Raw genomic sequence first — 18,887 nt, forward strand, 5'->3', positions numbered from 1 at the left:
GCCTTGTCTAAAAGACTAGCAAATTTATTTTATATATATTACATTTATATAAAATATTTTAGTTTTGGTTTAATCTAGGTTCATGGACACTGAGGATTGCGACCTGGTCCACCATAGAAAAAGTAAGTTCCCCACCTCTGGCTAGAGCCAACCATAAGGTTATAGCATTCAGGACGAGTCACAGTAGCTTCAAGATGTTGTGGAGAGGGTGTGATCGGGTAGTTAGATGTATCAATGTACTCTAAGCTATTGAAATAAGCCGCCTTCCTAAACCCTTTCTCTGCAAAATGGCCACTCCCCATTTGCGTAAGCGTGTGTGTCCCTTGGCCTCTAGTGTAATATACAATCTCTCCTCCCCATACGATCTTTCGTGCCGACACTGCTAGCTTGGGGACTATAAAGCTTGGCCAGTACCCTATTAGGTATGTCTCAAACTTCAACCACCAAAGTCCAGTTTCTTGATCCTAGCATGTGTTTCAACTTAATCAAGAAATGACCCTCTTTGTGAAAATGCTAGTTAATATCTCTTATAGATACAAGTATACCTTCTCAATAGTTAGAAGGAAGTCGTATTGTTCACCGTTGTAAGTTGAGAAAGCGTTAAAAGCTGCACCGAGGGAGATGTGTCTGCTTACTTGAACAAAGCCTGGACAGTCAAGATTGTAACATCCTGTTTCTTGGTATGTATCGCCCTAAGTTATTTTTTTTGGTGGAAAAATATTAGTATACAACGTATATATCCAAGGAAATTAAAAAGATTGATAAGAAAAATGTGAAAACTTACCGTCCAATAGGCGAAAAGTCTTGGGTTCTTGTCACCATACAAAGCATGCAAGATCTTTTATAAAGACCAAAAAATGAAGTTAGAACTATAGGATAACAAAATGAAGTGTGACCTAAGAATGGAATAGTGGTTACCTGCCAACCAGACTCCAAAGTGTTCAAACCAGTGTCCCAATCTCCATTGACGACCCATGTTTGAGCTAAACTAAACTCTCTCGTCCTTAGAACATTTGGTTTCCATATACTTATACGACTCTTGCTGCCATGGAACTGACCATAGTCCACGTACACACACGTATGCTACAATTGAATTTGGTTCAAAAATTATATTGTTCAATCTCAATGTATATATTCAATACTTCTTTTAAAAATTGGAGCCTATTGAAATATGTCTAGCCTTAAATTCTTTTTATATTTGAGCCGGGCCAGTGTATACCAACCTCATGAACTTCCTCGGTCTGAACGCCGTCAGTGTGATAAATAGTTGGTGGTGGACTCTTTCTTCCATAGTTTTTGATGGAACCCGATCTTATAAGATCATCTCTGGTTGTTCTTCTGATGGGAATAGTGTTCTCAGGACATTCACCTTTTGTTCGCCACAATTGGTGTATAATGTATGTCTTATTACCTCCTGTTTTGTCCCTTATCGAATTACTTTTTGGCCTCATCTTTTAAAGAAAAACGGTGTAACACGTGAAATGTTAAGACTACAATGGCCATGTTGGTTTACGTGTCGCGCGACCTTCGACCTGCGACTAAGATTACGTTCGTTTACGTGTCGCGCGACTTGCGACTTGCGACCTGCGACTAAACCTGCGACCTGCGACTAAAACTATGTTCGTTTACGTGTCGCGCGACCTGCGATCTGCGACCTGCGACCAGTCGCGCGATCAAAATTTTCTTAATTTTTAGTCGCTGTTTTTTCAGGCGACTTAAATGGGAACCCGCGACTGGTCGCGCGATCAGTCGCGCGACATCAAAATGAACAACAACCTGCGACTTGCGACTTGCGACCAATCGCAGGTAGCATGTTACGCGACAGCAAAACGAACAACAACCTGCGACCTGCGATCAGTCGCAGGTCGCATGTCGCAGGTCGTAAGTCGCGCGACATGTAAACGAACACGGCCAATATCAACTTTTACTGAGAAAATAAATATAAAACTGTATTAGCAACCTGAATGGTGTGGTTTTTGAATAAAGGATGATCAAAAGCTGGTTGGTCGTAGATCCATACACAATCAATTATATCTCCATCTGGACTCTAAAGAAATCAATGCAAGAAGTTAAAAGCAATTAGTCAAAATAATCTTGAAAACTATTTTTTCTGTACTCTTATCTAAGTTTTAGTGAAACCTCAAAAATATTTAAAAGATCAATCCAACCAATAGTTCAATAGTAGTACTAGTTACTGCAGGGTATAAAGAGACAAGAAATGAAATAAATCTAATTTTTCCACAGAAATTACCAATCAAATAAAATGAAACAAAACAAAACTACTAAGACGTAATATAAAAGAAAATAAAGGGAATAGAAAATTAGAGGTAAATGTTTTTGTCAATACATGGATGGATTTAATGGCCGGTTTGTTGAGTTGTTTTAACCGTAGTTTTATTTCCTGTTCATGGAGATCGGAAAGTTTTCTCTTTCCCGGAAAAGTTTCGACTGCGATTGGTATGATCATACCGAGAATTAGGAAAACCATGGTCTGATTAAGCATCATTCGATAGGAGGATTTCGACTAATATTGAAGTATTAGTGTGTCTTAAGAATTTGAAAACAATTTTGGACATAATTGGATTAGTATATATAATAACTTGTAAGAAGTAACATTAATAGCCCTTTTTCTATATGAAAACAACACTAATCAATCTTTGGTACTGTAAAATAAACTTTTCCCAGTAATCTAAATGATTTAATAGTCTTGTTAAATATAATTCAAAGTACAAATTATAAGTTTTTGTCAATAATCTAAATTTAATTTTACTAAGGAAAAAGACTATTTATATTATTATGAAATTCACCCATTAAAATCTAAATCAATCATATAAACTAAGATAGTATCGATAAATCCATAAAATCATAAATCACTAGAAATTACACGATAAAAATATTAATTGTACAAAAATAAATATAAATGAAAATGTTAACTATTTTCTAAAATATATATGTTAACTTTTGAAAATAAACTACAAGAAATATAACAAAATATCCATATAAAAATCATTGAAAAATTATATAAATTTCCTGGTTAAAAATAAGCTTAACAAACTAACAAATTATAAAAGTAAACAAGTATATATAGTTTTTTGACCAAAAAAAAGTATATATATTTTAAATTCATTTAAAATATATAAAGACCACTCAGAAGTAAATCAAACCATAAATAAAATTAATCTGACAGAAAAAGTCTATAAAAACCATAAAAGAACAAATATTTTAGCATTGAATGAAATACACTCTCTTACAAAAGAACATTTAAACGTATGTTAACTTATTAATTTCTTAGAAAAGCAAAGCTAATATTAGCTAAACGTAATACATAATTTCTATATAAATATAAGTAAAAAAAAAATCTAATTGCAAGTCATACTAGATGTTTCTCAAAACTGTATTGTAAAATGTTGTCTCATTTTGGTAGATAAATGAATGCAAAGTGCAGTTACAAAAAATAATAGAAATATAAAATAGTTATAGTAAACGATCATGAATATTGTATACTAGAAATATGTGAAAATATTAATTATCTCTCACTATATATATGTATATAGTTTCATATAAAAGTATAGGTACATGAATCTTGCAAAAGTATATGTACATGATATTTGGTGCCAACATGGTTGGAAGACCATCTATTAGAATACTAAATGAACATTTTCAGGAACAAATCTTGCTTATTTACTAAATCACTTAAAAACTCTAAAATTAGGAAAAAATCCACTTTGACCAAAAACTTTAATACACATAATAAATAAATAAAACAATTTTGGGCCCAGTTAATTAAACATATTATGTTGCAGGATTGAAAGAGATGGAAATATTGTAAATAGTTCCAAATTTAAGCAAAAAACAAAATATTGTAAATAGTTGATGAGATATATGCAAAGTAAACATTGTTTATAATTTATTGTACTATATTATAAACAACTTATTTCTCAAACGTTGTTATAATGTAGTACTCTATATTATCCTATCAACATCTTAGTAGATATATATAGTAACCCCTTTCTCAAAAAAAAAAAATCTTAGTAGATGTATGTTTATACGATTTTTCTTAATTTATAGGTGTTATTCCTCATATTTTTTATAAACTAAGAAAATAAATAATTTCTGGTGGTTACATTTGCAACGAAAATGAAAAACTGACTCATGACTTAAAACTCAAACATCATCCACAACGCGCCGTGACTCAAAAATCAATGATAATTCATTCATGACTCAAACATCATCAGAGCAAGCAAGATTCTCTTGTTGTACAAAGACTTAGCTTCACGTTGCCAATTTCTTTCCTTTCATGTGCATCTAGTAATAATGCGTTGCGTCCATATATCCATGTGTATGTATGGATTCTATTTCCACTCAATATGTCTATTTTAGTATTTTTTGGTAAAGTCAAAAACAAGTCAATTTTTGGGTAAAGTCAATTATGGCTACTTTACTTTCTGATATTACGAATATTCTTTGTGGGGGTTATTTGGCGAGCTTTATCATGTAATGCTCCAGTTAGGGTTTACATTGTGATGTATTAGCTCTGAAGATTTTAGGTTGATTTTTTAGTTGATTTTCTGCTATGCATCTATATATTATTAGAAAATAAAATGTTAAGGTTTTACGAATTGCATTCTTATTTGCTTACCGTGTTGTATTGCTCCACTTTATTATTCTGATTGTGACTTAGGACCTGAACCGCATGACGTTTGCGGGTGGTTGCAATTTTAAACGTTAAGAAGAAATTTATATAACTGGTACAACGGTAACAAATTATTGCGTTTGCAGGATACTTATTAATGGTTAATTACCAAACGCATCAGTGGTTAAATAAATAAATTAACAATATTTACCTTTTATATGATTATAAAAATATAAAAATTATATTTATAAAATTATACTATTGATTTTTTAAAAACTTATAGAAAATATTATTGTTTCAAAGTTTTATATTATAAATTAAAAAATATATATATATATTTTAGTATTTCTATCAATATTAAATTTTAACTAAATATTTTTATATCTATATAGTTTTAAAGAAAATATATTTTATCATCCCGCAACCGTAAACGCAAGTTGAAACCAACTTTTAAATTTTAGAGATTCAGGGTGATTTATAGCGATTTATAGCAGTTTTTGTGATTGTTGCAAAATGCCAACAACAACAACTAACCGCAAGAGCTGCGTTTGCGGGTGATAGCGGAAAAACCAGTCATGTAATTAGTTGTGAATTTGAACGAGTCCCTATTATGATCTCATACTTAAAAGAAGTCTCCTTACTTTAATCGAATCATATAGACCCGAGTATACTGACCGGTATGAAGTCATGGCGTGTATCAAGATTTAAGGAAATCGAAATATAAGAATTTGAAGTCTTTAATTAAAACCAAAATTCAAAAACGTTTTCTATTGTTCTTTAATAAAGGCACACAGCCTTTTAAGTATCAGAATACCGTCGAATGTGTTCAATTACTAGGAAGTTTAATATTACTTTTTTATTAATTTAATTAAAAATGTTCCTCACTTATCCTATTTTTCTATTCTGAACACAAAAAAAATTGGTCTAACCCAACAACCATAGAGAGTCAAGTTTGATTTTTATATTAAAAAGGCTTTTTGTTTGTTAAGAATCAACAGAGGTTCCTTATTAATATGTCTCAAGAGAAATAAAATAGATTGTAAAGTGTGTCGTATTGATGAAAGTATATGAGTATATATACAAGAGATTAAATCCTTATCACGAGAAGACTATGTATTTAGATAAGTACAACATATCATTATCTATAATTCACATCATATACCCCCCCCCCCCCCCCCCCCCTTCAGTGGTTCTGATATGTTCTGTAGTAATCAGCTTGTCGTCGACAGCATCGCGAACAAAATGGCAGTCCGACTCAATATGTTTCGTTCGTTCATGGAAAACTGGGTTAGCCGCAATGTAAATGGCCGCTTTGCTGTCACAGAAGAGTTGCATTGGGTGATCATGAGGTATGTCAAACGCACGCAGCAGTTGCTTGATCCACTTGAGCTCTTTTAAAGATGCTGCCATGGACCGATACTCGGCCTCAGCTGAGGATAACGAAACCATCTTTTGTTTCTTCGTTTTCCAAGAGATGGGAGACGAACCAAGGAGGACAATATAAGCGCTGAGTGATCGTCGCGTCAAAGGACAAGAGTTCCAGTCGGAGTCACAGTAGGCTCGAATGGAGAGATCAGAGTCAGCGCGTAGTAGTATGCCATGATCAGGAGAGCCTTTGAGATAGCGTACCGTTCGTAAAGCTGCGTCCCAATGGACCTGTAGTGGAGACTGCATGAACTGTGCAAGTATGTGGACAGCGTAACAGATCTCAGGTCGAGTAAAAGTGAGGTAGATAAGGCGCCCTATTAGACGACGATAAGCCTCTAGATCAGCAAAGTTGTGACTAACAGCCAGAGCCAGTTTATGATTGAGTTCTATAGGCGTTGAACATGGTTTAGAGCCCAATAAGCCAGTCTCAGAGACAATATCCAACGCATACTTTCGCTGAGACAAGAAGATACCTTCACTATTGCGAGCAACTTCAATGCCAAGAAAGTACTTGAGTTTTCCCATATCTTTCATGTGAAAGCACTTGCTCAGATAGTTCTTAAACTTCTGAATAGTAGAGATGTCGTTTCCGGCTACAATGAAGTCGTCGACGTATATCAGAATGTGTAATGAGATGTTACCCTTGATCAACGAGAAGTGTGAGTAGTCAGCCCTGCTTTGCTTGAAACCATAGTCTTTCAAAGCTGTTCGGAGCTTTGCGAACCAGCAACGGGGAGACTGCTTGAGACCGTAGATAGACTTGCGTAAGGGACACACTTTGGTAGGATCAGGATGTTCGAAGCCAGGAGGAAACTTCATATAAACCTCCTCTTTTAGATCATCGTGCAAGAAGGCGTTGTGGACGTCCATTTGTTATATTTCCCACTTCTTTGCTGCGGCGATTTGAAGTAATAGTCGAACGGTAGTTGGCTTTGCGACTGGCGCAAAAGTGTCGGTGTAGTCGAGACCTTCTCGTTGTCGATTACCACAAGCAACCACACGAGACTTGCGACGAAAGATCTTGCCATTCGAAAGATACTTGTTCTTATAGATCCATTGACAAGCAATCGCTTTCTTGCCCGGAGGAAGAGAAGTGACGTCCCATGTGTGTTGACCTTCAAGAGCTGCATATTCATCAGTCATGGAGTCATTCCATTCATCATCGAGACAAGATTCCTTATAGTGGCGAGGTTCAATGTTTGATGTCAGAGCTGCAACAAACGCTTTGTGTCCTGTGGAAAAGTTTGCCCGTGAGAGGTAAGTAGAGATAGGGTAAGGTGTAGTACCTGAGACCGTGATAGAGGAACCCGGAACGGAGGAAGATGAAGCGAGAGGGGGTTCTTGGAGTTGTGTGGCGTTGACGACATAGTCCTTAAGAAGAACAGACGGTTTGTGTGATCTATGACCATGACCAAGTAGTAGTGGGAGACCAGGAGAGAGACAGTCTGACTGCTCAAAAGAGGATGGAGCGGGTAAGGCCGGGGTTGGTGAAGTAACAGTCTTAGGAGGAGAGATAGAAGTGGTAACAGGAACTGTAGTAGTAGGAGACGGCGGGTGTGTATCAGTAGTCAGGGGTGTGGTGATCATCGAAGGTGAAGAAGAAACTGGTGATATCCAATCATCAATAGCGACGTCAGGTTGGTAAACAGGAGGCGTGACATATTCAGTATCTTGAGTTCCAGAGAATTGATCTTCAAGAAACACCACGTCACGACTAGCAATGAACTCATTCTTATCAATGTCAAATAACTTCCAAGCTTTTTTTCCATAAGGATATCCTACAAACAAACATTTGCGGCTGCGATCTCCAAACTTATCTCTGTCTCGCGGTCGTCGATGCGCATAGCAAAAACAACTGAAGATGCGTAAAGAGTCAAACGAAAGTGCAACTCCATGGAGAAGTTCGTAAGGAGTTCTCCCTTGCAGAAGTGGTGTAGGCGTGCGATTGATCAGGTGAGAAGCAGTAAGAATACTCTCACCCCAAAAGGAAACTTGTAACTTAGCTTGGAAGAGAAGGGAGCGAGCAATGTTTAATATGTGACGGTGCTTACGTTCCACACGGCCATTCTGTTGGGGTGTGTCAACGCAGGAAGTTTGGTGTTGTATCCCTTGTTGCCGTAGGTAGGAAGTCAACACCATGAACTCGGTACCATTATCTGAGCAAATGCATTTGACTTGTTTGCCGAACTGTTTTTCACTCATTGCACAGAAGTTTCGTAAAAGGTTTTGGAATTCAGATTTTTCGAGCATAAGGTAGGTCCAGTCTGCTCTGGAATAATCATCAACCACAGTTAAAAAATATGCAGCGCCACAAGAGGAAAGAGTACGGTAAGGGCCCCAAACATCGCAGTGAATTAACTCAAAAGGTGCCGAAGCTTTGTTAAAACTATCTCAAAAAATAGAACGTGTTTGTTTTGCTTTGAAACAAATCTCACACGCATGAGTTTCTAAATCAACACGCAAATCCTCCCTAAAATTGATAAAAAATAGTCTTAATTTTCATTCCTATAATTTTATTCTTCTGCATTTTTTTTCCCTATACATACATATTCTTATAATGGTCACCAGTTAGACTCTAAAAGACACTTTTAAACTATTTTTTAAATCTATTTATTAAATTAACAAACAGTCTAAATTTAAATCCTAACACCATTTTTAAACCCTATGCTCAGAAATAAACAGTCACATTTAAACTCTAAACCTGGAATTGAAAACCATAATTAACTATTAAAGTCTTAATATCAGTAAAATATAAATATAGTGATATGTTTTCTTAATTTTAAAAGAGTTTTAAGTATTTTTAACATGTCAAATGAGAACACAAACTTGTATATCCCCTATAATTTAATCGAGGATCATTTAAATAGTTGTAACCTTAAATTTTTACTAATTAAAAAAAAACACTCCTTAGGTGTCACTTAATTAGAATGACAGTTTAGCTTACGTGACAGCTTAAAATTCAATTAAAATTAATGTTGGTCTAAAATACAATTACTAGAGAACATTATATTAAACCAAAATAGAATAAGCGGGTATTTTTTTCTTAAATAAAAGCTAAGAATTACCTAATATGATTAACATATATATATGACAATTAATGATTATGAATAATAAAGATTTGATAACATTTTTTGCATCCTTCTTTATTTTTGTTTAATTTTATATTATTAAAAGAAATTAAAAAATCACATTCACCATATAATAAAAAAATTAGATTTTTTCTTATATGTTATATTTTGAATTTTTTAAAACGACTTTAAATTACAAAAAATGTTAAAATCTCTTTGAAAATTTTGTGACCAATGGCTTATTTTTTTTTTGTTATAACAAGATACAAATATTTATACAATCATATTAATATAATTTTTATTTAATAGATATTCATATTAGATATATATATATATATATATATATATATATATATATATATATATATATATATATATTAATATCGTTTAAATTAAACTATGTGCCATTTAAAATTACATAAATATGTTAATTTTGAAATTTGTATTGAAAGAGTATTGAGACCTTAATATTTTAATTTTGAAATTTGTATCGAAAAATACCACATCAAAAATTTTAAGATTAATGGTTTAAATTTTTTGTTACATCAAATATACAAATGTTAATAAAACCATATGAGTAGGAAGTCTCAACAATAAATATTTATATTAGAATATACTATAAATTTATGTCAAAATCTTTGAAATACAATTATATACCATATAAAATAAATAAAATAATTATTTTGATTTATTTTTCATAAATAATTGTAAATAAATAAGAGGTATTGTTTTGATTTATGTGATTACTGTATTCTCCTATATATTAATTGGGAAACAATTTATTACTTTAACTAGTGTAAAATTTTATTAATTAATAATTTTTTGAAAATCTTACAAGAGATCGATACAACTAAAATTTATTTAGAAGTTATTGAAATCACCTGGCGAGAACATGGATTTCACAAAAAAATATGATTTCCTAACCCTAACCCCTTTTATATTCGTCACAACACCGACATAGAATATTTGGAAGTGTTGATTGACAATCTGAAATGATAACTTTTTTTTTTTAAGTTTAGCCCATTATTTTTCTTAAATGGGTCTAAAACAGTTTTTAATGATTAACTAAATGAGCCAAGTACATAGTAAAATGTGTTTTGGTTTAAAAATTGTTGCATACCCAAAATCAATATGAACCATTATCATATTTGTTTAAAATTTTGTCACAATAAAAATATAGGGTTGGGCAAAAACTCTGAATCCAAAAAACCGAACTAAGGCCGAACCAAGGCCGATCCAAAGAATAGTATTGAACTTTAATCGAAATTGGCTAGATATCCGAATGGTTTCAAAAAATTTGGTATCTAGAGAACTATAACTGAACCCGATCCAAACCGTAATATTTTAGGTATTTGAATGTATCAGAACAAGATTTATATACATATATTAATTATTTTTAAATTTAATATCTAAAAGAATATACAAAATATATAAGATGTTTTTAAGTTGTACAAAATACTTAGAAATATATAAAATAGTTATAAGTACATGTTTAAAATAGCTAAACGATACTTATAATACCTAAAATATTTATTGATTTCCTATTCAAATATTTAACTAAACCAATGTTTATGTTCTGTCAGTCAAAAAAAAAACCCAATGTTTATGTTAAATTTAAGTATTTTGGCATACGATATTCAAATTTATATGTTATATATTATTTTTATTTTTAGATTTTGAAAAATTTAAAGTATATATGAACTTTAATTTTTGAAAAAAAATTATAGGTTATCCGAACCAAAAAGATCCGAACCGAACCAAACCTCAAGGATCTGAATCGAACCAAATGGTACTCGAATGTTCACCTCTAATCAAATGTAAAAAAAGTTATTGATAACAAAATGTATATTTTTTTAATATTCAAGTACAATATTTTTTTTTTAAACTCATCCCGCGTAGGACGCAGATTATCATCTAGTTTTATTTAAAATCCAAAAACTAGCTAGCGAGAAGTTTAAAAATTTAAAGCTTTTAAATTGTTTTGCGCAGAAATGGGAACTTACTGTCCAGAAAACAAATAATCTTAGATTATTATCACCATATTTTCCTGGATAAACCTATAGATTAAGATACACAAATTAAATTAGTTAAGATGTTTTGCATATGAACAATATGTAGTTAAGAATGGAGGACCAAAGAAGTAAAAGACCTGTAAACCAGCTTCAATTGTGTTACGAGTAGTGCCAACTCCAGAAACGAGCCAAGTCTGAGCTAAGCTGAACTCGTTGGGAACTTGAACTTCTGGTTTCCACATATTTACTGCAAATTTGGTGCCGAAATACTTTCCTTGCATGGAATTCATGACCGCGTACTAAACGAGCTCCGAATAGAAAGTTTAAATTAAGCCACAAGATATACTAAAGAGTAATTAACACGAGGACAATATATAAAATGGTGTACCTCATGGCCTTTACTTGGATCATTTTCAGGGATGCTTGAAGTCGTTTTTTTTCCAAAACTCTCAATGGATTTTGATCGTAAGATATCTTCTTTCATTATTCTTCTTATCGGAACTGTATTTTTTGGGCATCTTCCATTCTTGTGCCACGCTTGAGGTGCCTTTGTCTTTTTCTTGGTGTACGTAGACGTAATTTCCGGTATAAAGCTCGGTCTCATCTACGTGCGAAAACTGAACGTTTCAACCAGGGCCGTGCCTGACATTTGCAAAACTAGAAGCGAGGAAAAAAATTTGGCCCCTGTAACTTAGTGCAAAAAAAAAAGAACTTCAAATAATAATGAGCATTAGTTAGGTGTCGAACCAAGGACACCGAACAGTTAAACTCAAATAACAGTTGCTCTCACCATCTCTACTACCTAAACATTTTAGAAATTGACCCCAAAATTGTTTTTATATTGATCGGCCCTCAAGCAAATGCTTGATGTGCTTGTATCGAGGCCCGGCCCTGGTTTCAACATCACCATGCATGTATATATAAATAAAAGATGGATCGTAAATTAAGCTAAAACCTGGATGGTGTGATTTCGAAGCAGAGGATGATCAAAAGCTGGTTGACTATGTATTGGAACACAATCTATTATATCTCCATCTACGGTCTGTAACAAATATTAAAGTGAAATATTCAACCTCAGTAAAGTTTTCCGACGAATATTCAAGCAATGAGTTTATGGATGTAGATTTTGTACCTTAATGGATATAAGAGCATGCTTGTTGAGCCGCTTCAAAAGAGTTTGTATTTTGATTTCCTGGTGATCGGAGAACTCTTTTCCACATACACAAGGATAGATTATCACCCCTATAAGCATCAGTGCTACCGTGGCCATTCCCATTTGTTATGGTTAATTATAATCCTTAGAACCTACTCTTTAGTATTTTATAAAATTTTCTATGAACTACTATTGGAATTTATAGGAGTAGATTGCTCATATATTCTATAAATTAGATTACAAATACCATTGTTTACATTAACACCATTAATGAAAATTGACTAATGACTTAAACATCATCACAGCCTCTCATGGTTTTAAATTAAAATCCATGAAAACTGACTCATAAAATCAACATCATCAAAGCAAGCAACTTTCATGTGCATCTATGGTTAGACTCGTAATGGCTACTTTTACTTTCTGGTTATACGTTGGCCGTTGGCGATTAGAGTTTATTGGCGATTACTTTCTGGTTATCTCAATAATGCTCCAATTAGAGTTTACATACAGGATATGTTTATATTAAGTGACTTTGTTATGTTCATGCATAAATATATATATATATATATTTACAAAATAACAGAATTATTATATTTACAAAATAACAGAATTATTATAACTGACTACTAATTTATTTCTATTTGTTTATAAAATTTTAAGTCTTTTTATATTTTATATGTTTGAAAGGTATGTGACCCATAAGAGTATCTTCAATGGGGTTCTAGTCATAAAGTTATTAAAATACATATACAGTATGTGTTAGATACTTTCGGTTAGGTTTCGTGTAATTTATAGAAACCCATAATTAAATACTAATATAAAGATATACATACACGTGTATGTATTTTAAGAGCAGTGATAAATTTTTTAAACCGAGTCCCTCAGCATTCATGTATTAATATCTTAACAGTAATACAGTTTTATAAATAAAATTAAAAGTGATAAAAATTCATGTGTAAACACGTGTAGATTGAGTCCCTTCTAAAAGGAAGGAAGTTTCTTCTTCCCAGATCGTCTCTTTACTTTTCTATCGACTCTTTCTTACTTTTGGTTTTTGTATTAATATTTATCTCAAGAAATTCTCGTAGAGACGAAACGCTGCGCATGATTAACTCAGAGTTTTTAGGAAGGGATTCTTAAGGAAGTTAAGAAATTATTTTTTAACTTTTAACTAAAAAAGATAAGAACTGGTTCTTAAATAAAGAATTTAACAACTGATTCTTAACTTTTTTAGATTGTGACTAGAACCCGATCCAGACCGTAAAATCAACGAAGAAATTGACCCATGACTAAATCAAATCATCTTGTGTGATGAAACGCCTCACATGACCAAGCAAATTGCTGTCAAAACGCAGGCACTAATAAATGATATCTGCTTTGTAATTTCTATGTGAAAAGAAAACGATATACATATGAATCGCAGTCAAGACTTTTACCAAAAAAAAAAAAAATCGCAGTCAATACTCAAAAAATAATAATGGGTAACATAAATAGCTTTGTAATTACTTGTCAAAAAAACAATTATCGAAAAGCATAAATCCAACTTGGTCTACCCGTTTTTGTTCCTTTTCGTTTTGCCTACACGCTTAGGATTAGATTCATTGATTCATGATGATGAATTTGAATTTGGAAAACATTTGGAAACGTGATAAACTTAGATGGTAGAATTACACTTAGCTTAACATAAAATTCCCTAGAAAGAAACTATAAGGCTAGCTTAAAAGATTTAAAGATAAAGAAGTTCTATAGTTCAGTCAAAAAAGAATAAGAAGAAGTTCTATGGTTTAAAAGAAAAGAAAAAAAACTCAGAAACAACACTGATCATTAGATCGTTGTAATTCTGATATAATGTAAAGATTAAGGAGAATGGAAAATTGAACGAATTATTTTATTAACTCTCATGCGAATAGTTAAATATTATGTTATATAGCTTTATATACTAAATAAATGTTTTCTTAAATTAGATAAACATGAATATTTAAATACCTTGGTTTAATAAATATACAATATTTATTAATAATATTTAGAATTATCTATCTCACTGCATATAATAATCTAAATCTTTCTATATCTCATTTGTAGATATTGTTTGTGTGGGGGCATAGCAAAACGATAAAAACTTAAACTGAGATGAATATAGAGTATAAAATCACACAGAGAGTTTTAAAATCTGTATAACGGAATATTATCTAACGTGATCATGCCATGTAGACAAAAGACAGAGATAAATAATAATATATTCACAAAACGAAACACTAAAACAAAAACAAAAGTAAAAAGCAGAAGAGACTCAGTCTTACTCACCTAGGAGCACGATAATTCGAAGCTTTTTTAAGTTAAATTTTTAGCAGAATATAGGAAACTCACCTAAAGAAACCCTAATAATCATGCTCTAACCAATTCCATTTCAGCTTTGGACCGGTAGATCATTCCTCTCTAAAAATCACATTAGGCAGATCAAGAGCAATTAGCTATAAACAGAATATTTTACCAAACATATTATTATTATTATTATTATTAGAGAAAATTACTTGAATGTTATAGAAAAGTTGGTTTATTACTAGAGTGTTATATATTTTTTAAAAATTACTAGAATGTTTGAATACACATAATAAATGACAACAAGGGCATTTAGTTAGTTTTTTTTAATTGAAATTATTTTTAAACACTAAATCCACGTCAGTAATTAAAAATCCACATAAGCAAAATAGAAATCAAACCGTCTCCTTCTCCACAACTACATAGGGGTTAAAAAAAGGAACGAAGAACATTGTCGGCGTCTCGAAGAAGGAACCGCAAGCTTTCTCCCACTCTCTGAAATCCTCGTCGACATTGTGTTTACTTCGTCTTCCTCGAACTAACTCTCTGTCGTTGATACTGTGTCTTTTCCGATATCGTCTTCCCCAAAATCGTCGTCTTCAATCGTTTGTACGAAATCGTCTTCGCCGCATTCTTATCTATGAGTTCGTCTTTTCCGCTAGGATGTCGCGATGTTATATATTGTGTTTTGGTTGAGTTTGTGGGTCAGTTATATATTATATTTCATCTGAGTTATATATTTTGTTGCGACTGAGATAGGGTTATGTTGCGGCTGTGATATGGTTGAGGGTTTTGTTGCGTCTGAGTTAGGGTTTTGTTGCGACTGAGTTAGGTTATGTTATGACTGAGTAATTGTTATGTTATGGCTGAGTTATCGCTATACCGTGACTGAGGAATTGTTATGTTATGGCTGAGTTACTGTTATGTTGTGGCTGAGTTATTTTTTATTTTGTTGAGTTATTGTTATGTTATGGCTGTGTTATTGTTATCTTGCGGCTGATTTATTGTTGGGTTATATGATCAGATGGATGTTGCTGAAGTTAAATCAGGGGAGTACCCTCTAAAACTTTACCCTGAAGGGTCTTCTAACCTAGAAAATAAAGATACTAATCACAATTTCCATCTAGGAAATTTCCCCCACATTAGAGAAACAATAGGACTTGATGTGTGGTAAGAACTGGTGAACTCTCCCATTGGAGTAGTTGCTAGGCTAGCTGGACGCGAAAGCATATGGTTACCGTACACTATCTACTATGTAGACAGATGCGAGTACATAAGAAAGAGATATGGTGTCTCGTGGTTGATGAGACTATCAGGTTTAGCTTGCTCGAGTTTGGTGAGATCACTAGGTTAAGCACAGGTCCATTGCCAACAGAAAGTTTTGAACCTGAACAAAGAGTTTTGGGAGGAGTTGAAGGTACCGCTTGGGATGGGACCCAAGTTAGATGAACTGAAGGAAGCATTAGCGTTCTGTCCGCTTTGGAGTTTTGAAAAGCGTAAGTGGTTGGGTCTGCTACTTCTTCAAGCCATGGGAGTCTATTGTTTGCATCACAATTCAAGGATACTTTTTGAAAGTGCAATAAGGGTATTCGACGATGAAGCCATGGGGTTGTATCCATGGGGTCGGACTGCATACGAAGTTCTCATTGACTCTATTAAAACGTTGGTTCCGGAAGGAGGGTCATACACAATAAGCGGCATGACCGTCGCGTTATTGATTTGGGCGTATGAATCCGTCGCCTGCTTCGGTGAGAATTTTGGGAGAGTGGTGAATAATGAAGACGTTATGCTTTTGCGATGGGGTGGAAAGCGTACACGTGCAAGTTTTGATAACTTGTTGGCTGCCGAAATCAAAGAGCATGGCGAGGTAAGGTTTAACGCTGAGTTTTTAGTTTTTGATGGCTGATTTATTATATTTGATTGTTGAGTTATGTGTTATTTTGGTGGCTGAGTTTAATTATAACCTGGTGTTGCAGGTGCGTGTGAGGATAATGGTTTTGAAAGACTCAACTGAAGAGATGTTTCCTAAATGGTCGGGTGAACCTGACGACCCACAACTCGTTAGCTTGATAACATACATACATGAAGGTATATTTGTGAAAGGTTTTTGGGAAGTGCAGGGGAATGCGCAGGGGAAGGGAAATGAGAAGAAGAAGAAAATGAAGGGCAGAGTTTCGTCAGAAGCTGAACCACCCACTAAGAAGTAGAAAAAAGTTAAGACACATAATGAAGTGAACAACATTGAAGGTAAAGTTGCTGCAACGGAAAAGGGTTCTAGCGAGGAGGAAGGTAGCAAAGATTTGGAGAACAAAGCGACTCTGACGACCATTGTGAGTACTCTGGAGAATATTTCCAGAAAATTTGATCAGATTGACTCATGGTTTGACGCTTACGAGTTAGAACGGAACAGACCATTGACGGACCAGAAGACCATTGATGACATGGTGAAAGCTTTAGTGGAGGAGCGTCTGAAAGTTCTAGGGAAAATTCCTGAAAACTATGATAACCTCTCAAACGGCGGCGAAGAAGAATCTTTATCGTTGCCATCACCGCAGCAGAAGTCTATCAATAGTCCAGCGTTAGTCGTCGAGACTCCTGGTAAGGTTAGGGGACCGAAAAAGAATTTGGCCAAGGAGCTTGATAAGGATACAGAGATGAAAAAAAAATTTGGCCAAGGAGTTTTATAAGGATACATGGGTGAAAAGGACTTTGGCTGAGGAGTTTGATAAGGATACATGGGTGAAAAGGAATTTGGCTGAGGAGTTTGGTAGTGTCGCTAAAGCTACTGATCTTAATTTCGTATATGTTTCTCCTTCAAAGGCTACTAAGGATGATAAGGATGCTAAGGTTCCAGCCTATGGACGCGGCTGCAGGGGCAGGCGTACTGTAAAGGATGAGGATGTTGCTGATAAGAAAAAAGCAGTGCAGGCAGAGGCTGCGTTGAAGAGGAAGGAGAAGGATGACGCTAAGACAAAAGAGGCTGAGTTAAAGAAGCAAAAACTGGCCGAGCTAAAGAAGCAAAAACATGATGAGTTAAAGAAGAAAAAACATGCTGGAGAGGACAGTGAATGTGCTGTGACGAACGACGAAGTTCTTGCGGAAGAGAACAAATTTTCGCCAGAGTCTGATGTCGAGAACCAGAAAGTTGTTAGATCTGCCGTAGTAAAGGAATATCGGGAGAAACGTGTTCAATTATCTCCAAAAGGGTTTTCATTGATGGCAGTTTCTTCACCACCAGTTTTTTCGTACATTGGAGATGATGGAACGACGTGCATGAGGAAGAATGTTAAGCCTTCATCAGTTCTTCCTCAGCAATATATGACTCTCTAGCACCTGTTGATCCGGTGCTATTCGAAAAACTGATGCAACACATTAAGGAAACTCCACCCAAACCACCAGCACCAGTAGATAAACCAGCAGTCCTCTCAGCTGATCATGAGAGTGACTTCTACAGCATACTCATCCATGAAAGACCGTGGCCGGAAAAGGAATATGGATGGGTGTTTGATAATGTAAGTCTTCAGTACGGCTGAGTTATATATTCTATTACAGCTGAGTTATATATTTGACTACGGCTGACTTATATATTTGATTACGGCTGACTTGTTAATATTATTTGTGTAGCATGTCGCTGCGTATATAAACGTCCTCATTAAAAGGTCGATGCTAAATCCCACCCCATTCTGGTCCAACCGGATTGCCTTCATTGACGTTTGGGTGTTATGTTTTTGAATTCACGATTTCAAGCAGTTCAAGATAAAACCTAGTATGATCACGTTCAAAGGCAATGGTTATGAAGATCTAATAAACGGTAAGCTTCCCCTTGAATGTCCAACAAACTTGAAGTGGTATGAAGATGTGGATCACTTGTACGGATGTCCTCAAACCGGCGGAAATCACTGGGTGGCATTTCACGTGGATCTGAAGAAGGAGAAGATTGATCGCTACGATCCAATCTTTAGACATGCAACACCCGAAAATGAGCAGAGAATACTAGATTTATTCAAACCGCTAACGCTTATGCTTCCCGTGATGTTGAGTGAACTTATTCCTGCCAATCTCCGAGCCCCTAGTAAGAAGAAGTTCACATTCAGAAGGAGGAGCAAAAGATACACTCCATAAAACACCCATATTGGCGATTGTGGGGTGTATTCGTTGAAGTTTGTGGAGTGTCTAGCGCTTGGTGTAACTTTTGAGGGGATAAACGATAACAATATTCAAGGTTTAAGGGTGAAGATGGCAGCAGAGATCCTCGATGAAGGAGGAAATAATAC

The 18,887-nt window shown here is 34.3% G+C and overlaps 3 protein-coding genes across 4 annotated transcripts; 1 reads left to right on the forward strand and 2 right to left on the reverse strand.

The window, feature by feature from the left end:
* Positions 1 to 12: 12 nt before the first annotated feature.
* On the reverse strand, positions 13 to 2,955 carry LOC111204771. Its single transcript, XM_022700190.2, has 7 exons — positions 2,348 to 2,955; positions 1,961 to 2,047; positions 1,224 to 1,451; positions 919 to 1,083; positions 785 to 838; positions 546 to 692; positions 13 to 464 (listed from the first exon to the last, which is right to left on the reverse strand). The coding sequence occupies exons 1-7, from the start codon at positions 2,504 to 2,506 to the stop codon at positions 81 to 83; spliced, it is 1,224 nt and encodes a 407-aa protein (XP_022555911.1). The 5' UTR covers positions 2,507 to 2,955; the 3' UTR covers positions 13 to 80.
* Positions 2,956 to 10,940: 7,985 nt separating this feature from the next.
* On the reverse strand, positions 10,941 to 12,746 carry LOC111204770. Of its 2 annotated transcripts, none has more exons than XR_007323989.1 (5): positions 12,274 to 12,746; positions 12,097 to 12,183; positions 11,530 to 11,798; positions 11,279 to 11,440; positions 10,941 to 11,186 (listed from the first exon to the last, which is right to left on the reverse strand). XR_007323989.1 is itself a non-coding variant. In XM_022700189.2 (5 exons), the coding sequence occupies exons 1-5, from the start codon at positions 12,415 to 12,417 to the stop codon at positions 11,040 to 11,042; spliced, it is 756 nt and encodes a 251-aa protein (XP_022555910.1). In that variant the 5' UTR covers positions 12,418 to 12,745; the 3' UTR covers positions 10,941 to 11,039. The 2 variants fall into 2 exon arrangements, 1 of the variants encoding a protein (XP_022555910.1); XM_022700189.2 differs by having other exon boundaries at positions 11,530 to 11,745; positions 12,274 to 12,745.
* A 3,296-nt stretch (positions 12,747 to 16,042) lies between these two features.
* Positions 16,043 to 17,943, forward strand: LOC111203877. Its single transcript, XM_022697990.1, has 5 exons — positions 16,043 to 16,480; positions 16,590 to 16,701; positions 16,861 to 17,216; positions 17,290 to 17,597; positions 17,679 to 17,943. Exons 1-5 carry the CDS (start codon positions 16,043 to 16,045, stop codon positions 17,941 to 17,943), a joined length of 1,479 nt encoding a protein of 492 aa, XP_022553711.1.
* The last annotated feature ends 944 nt before the right edge of the window (positions 17,944 to 18,887 follow it).

This window comes from Brassica napus, chromosome C5 (genome assembly GCF_020379485.1).
Source record: "Brassica napus cultivar Da-Ae chromosome C5, Da-Ae, whole genome shotgun sequence".
Taxonomy (NCBI): Eukaryota; Viridiplantae; Streptophyta; class Magnoliopsida; order Brassicales; family Brassicaceae; genus Brassica; species Brassica napus.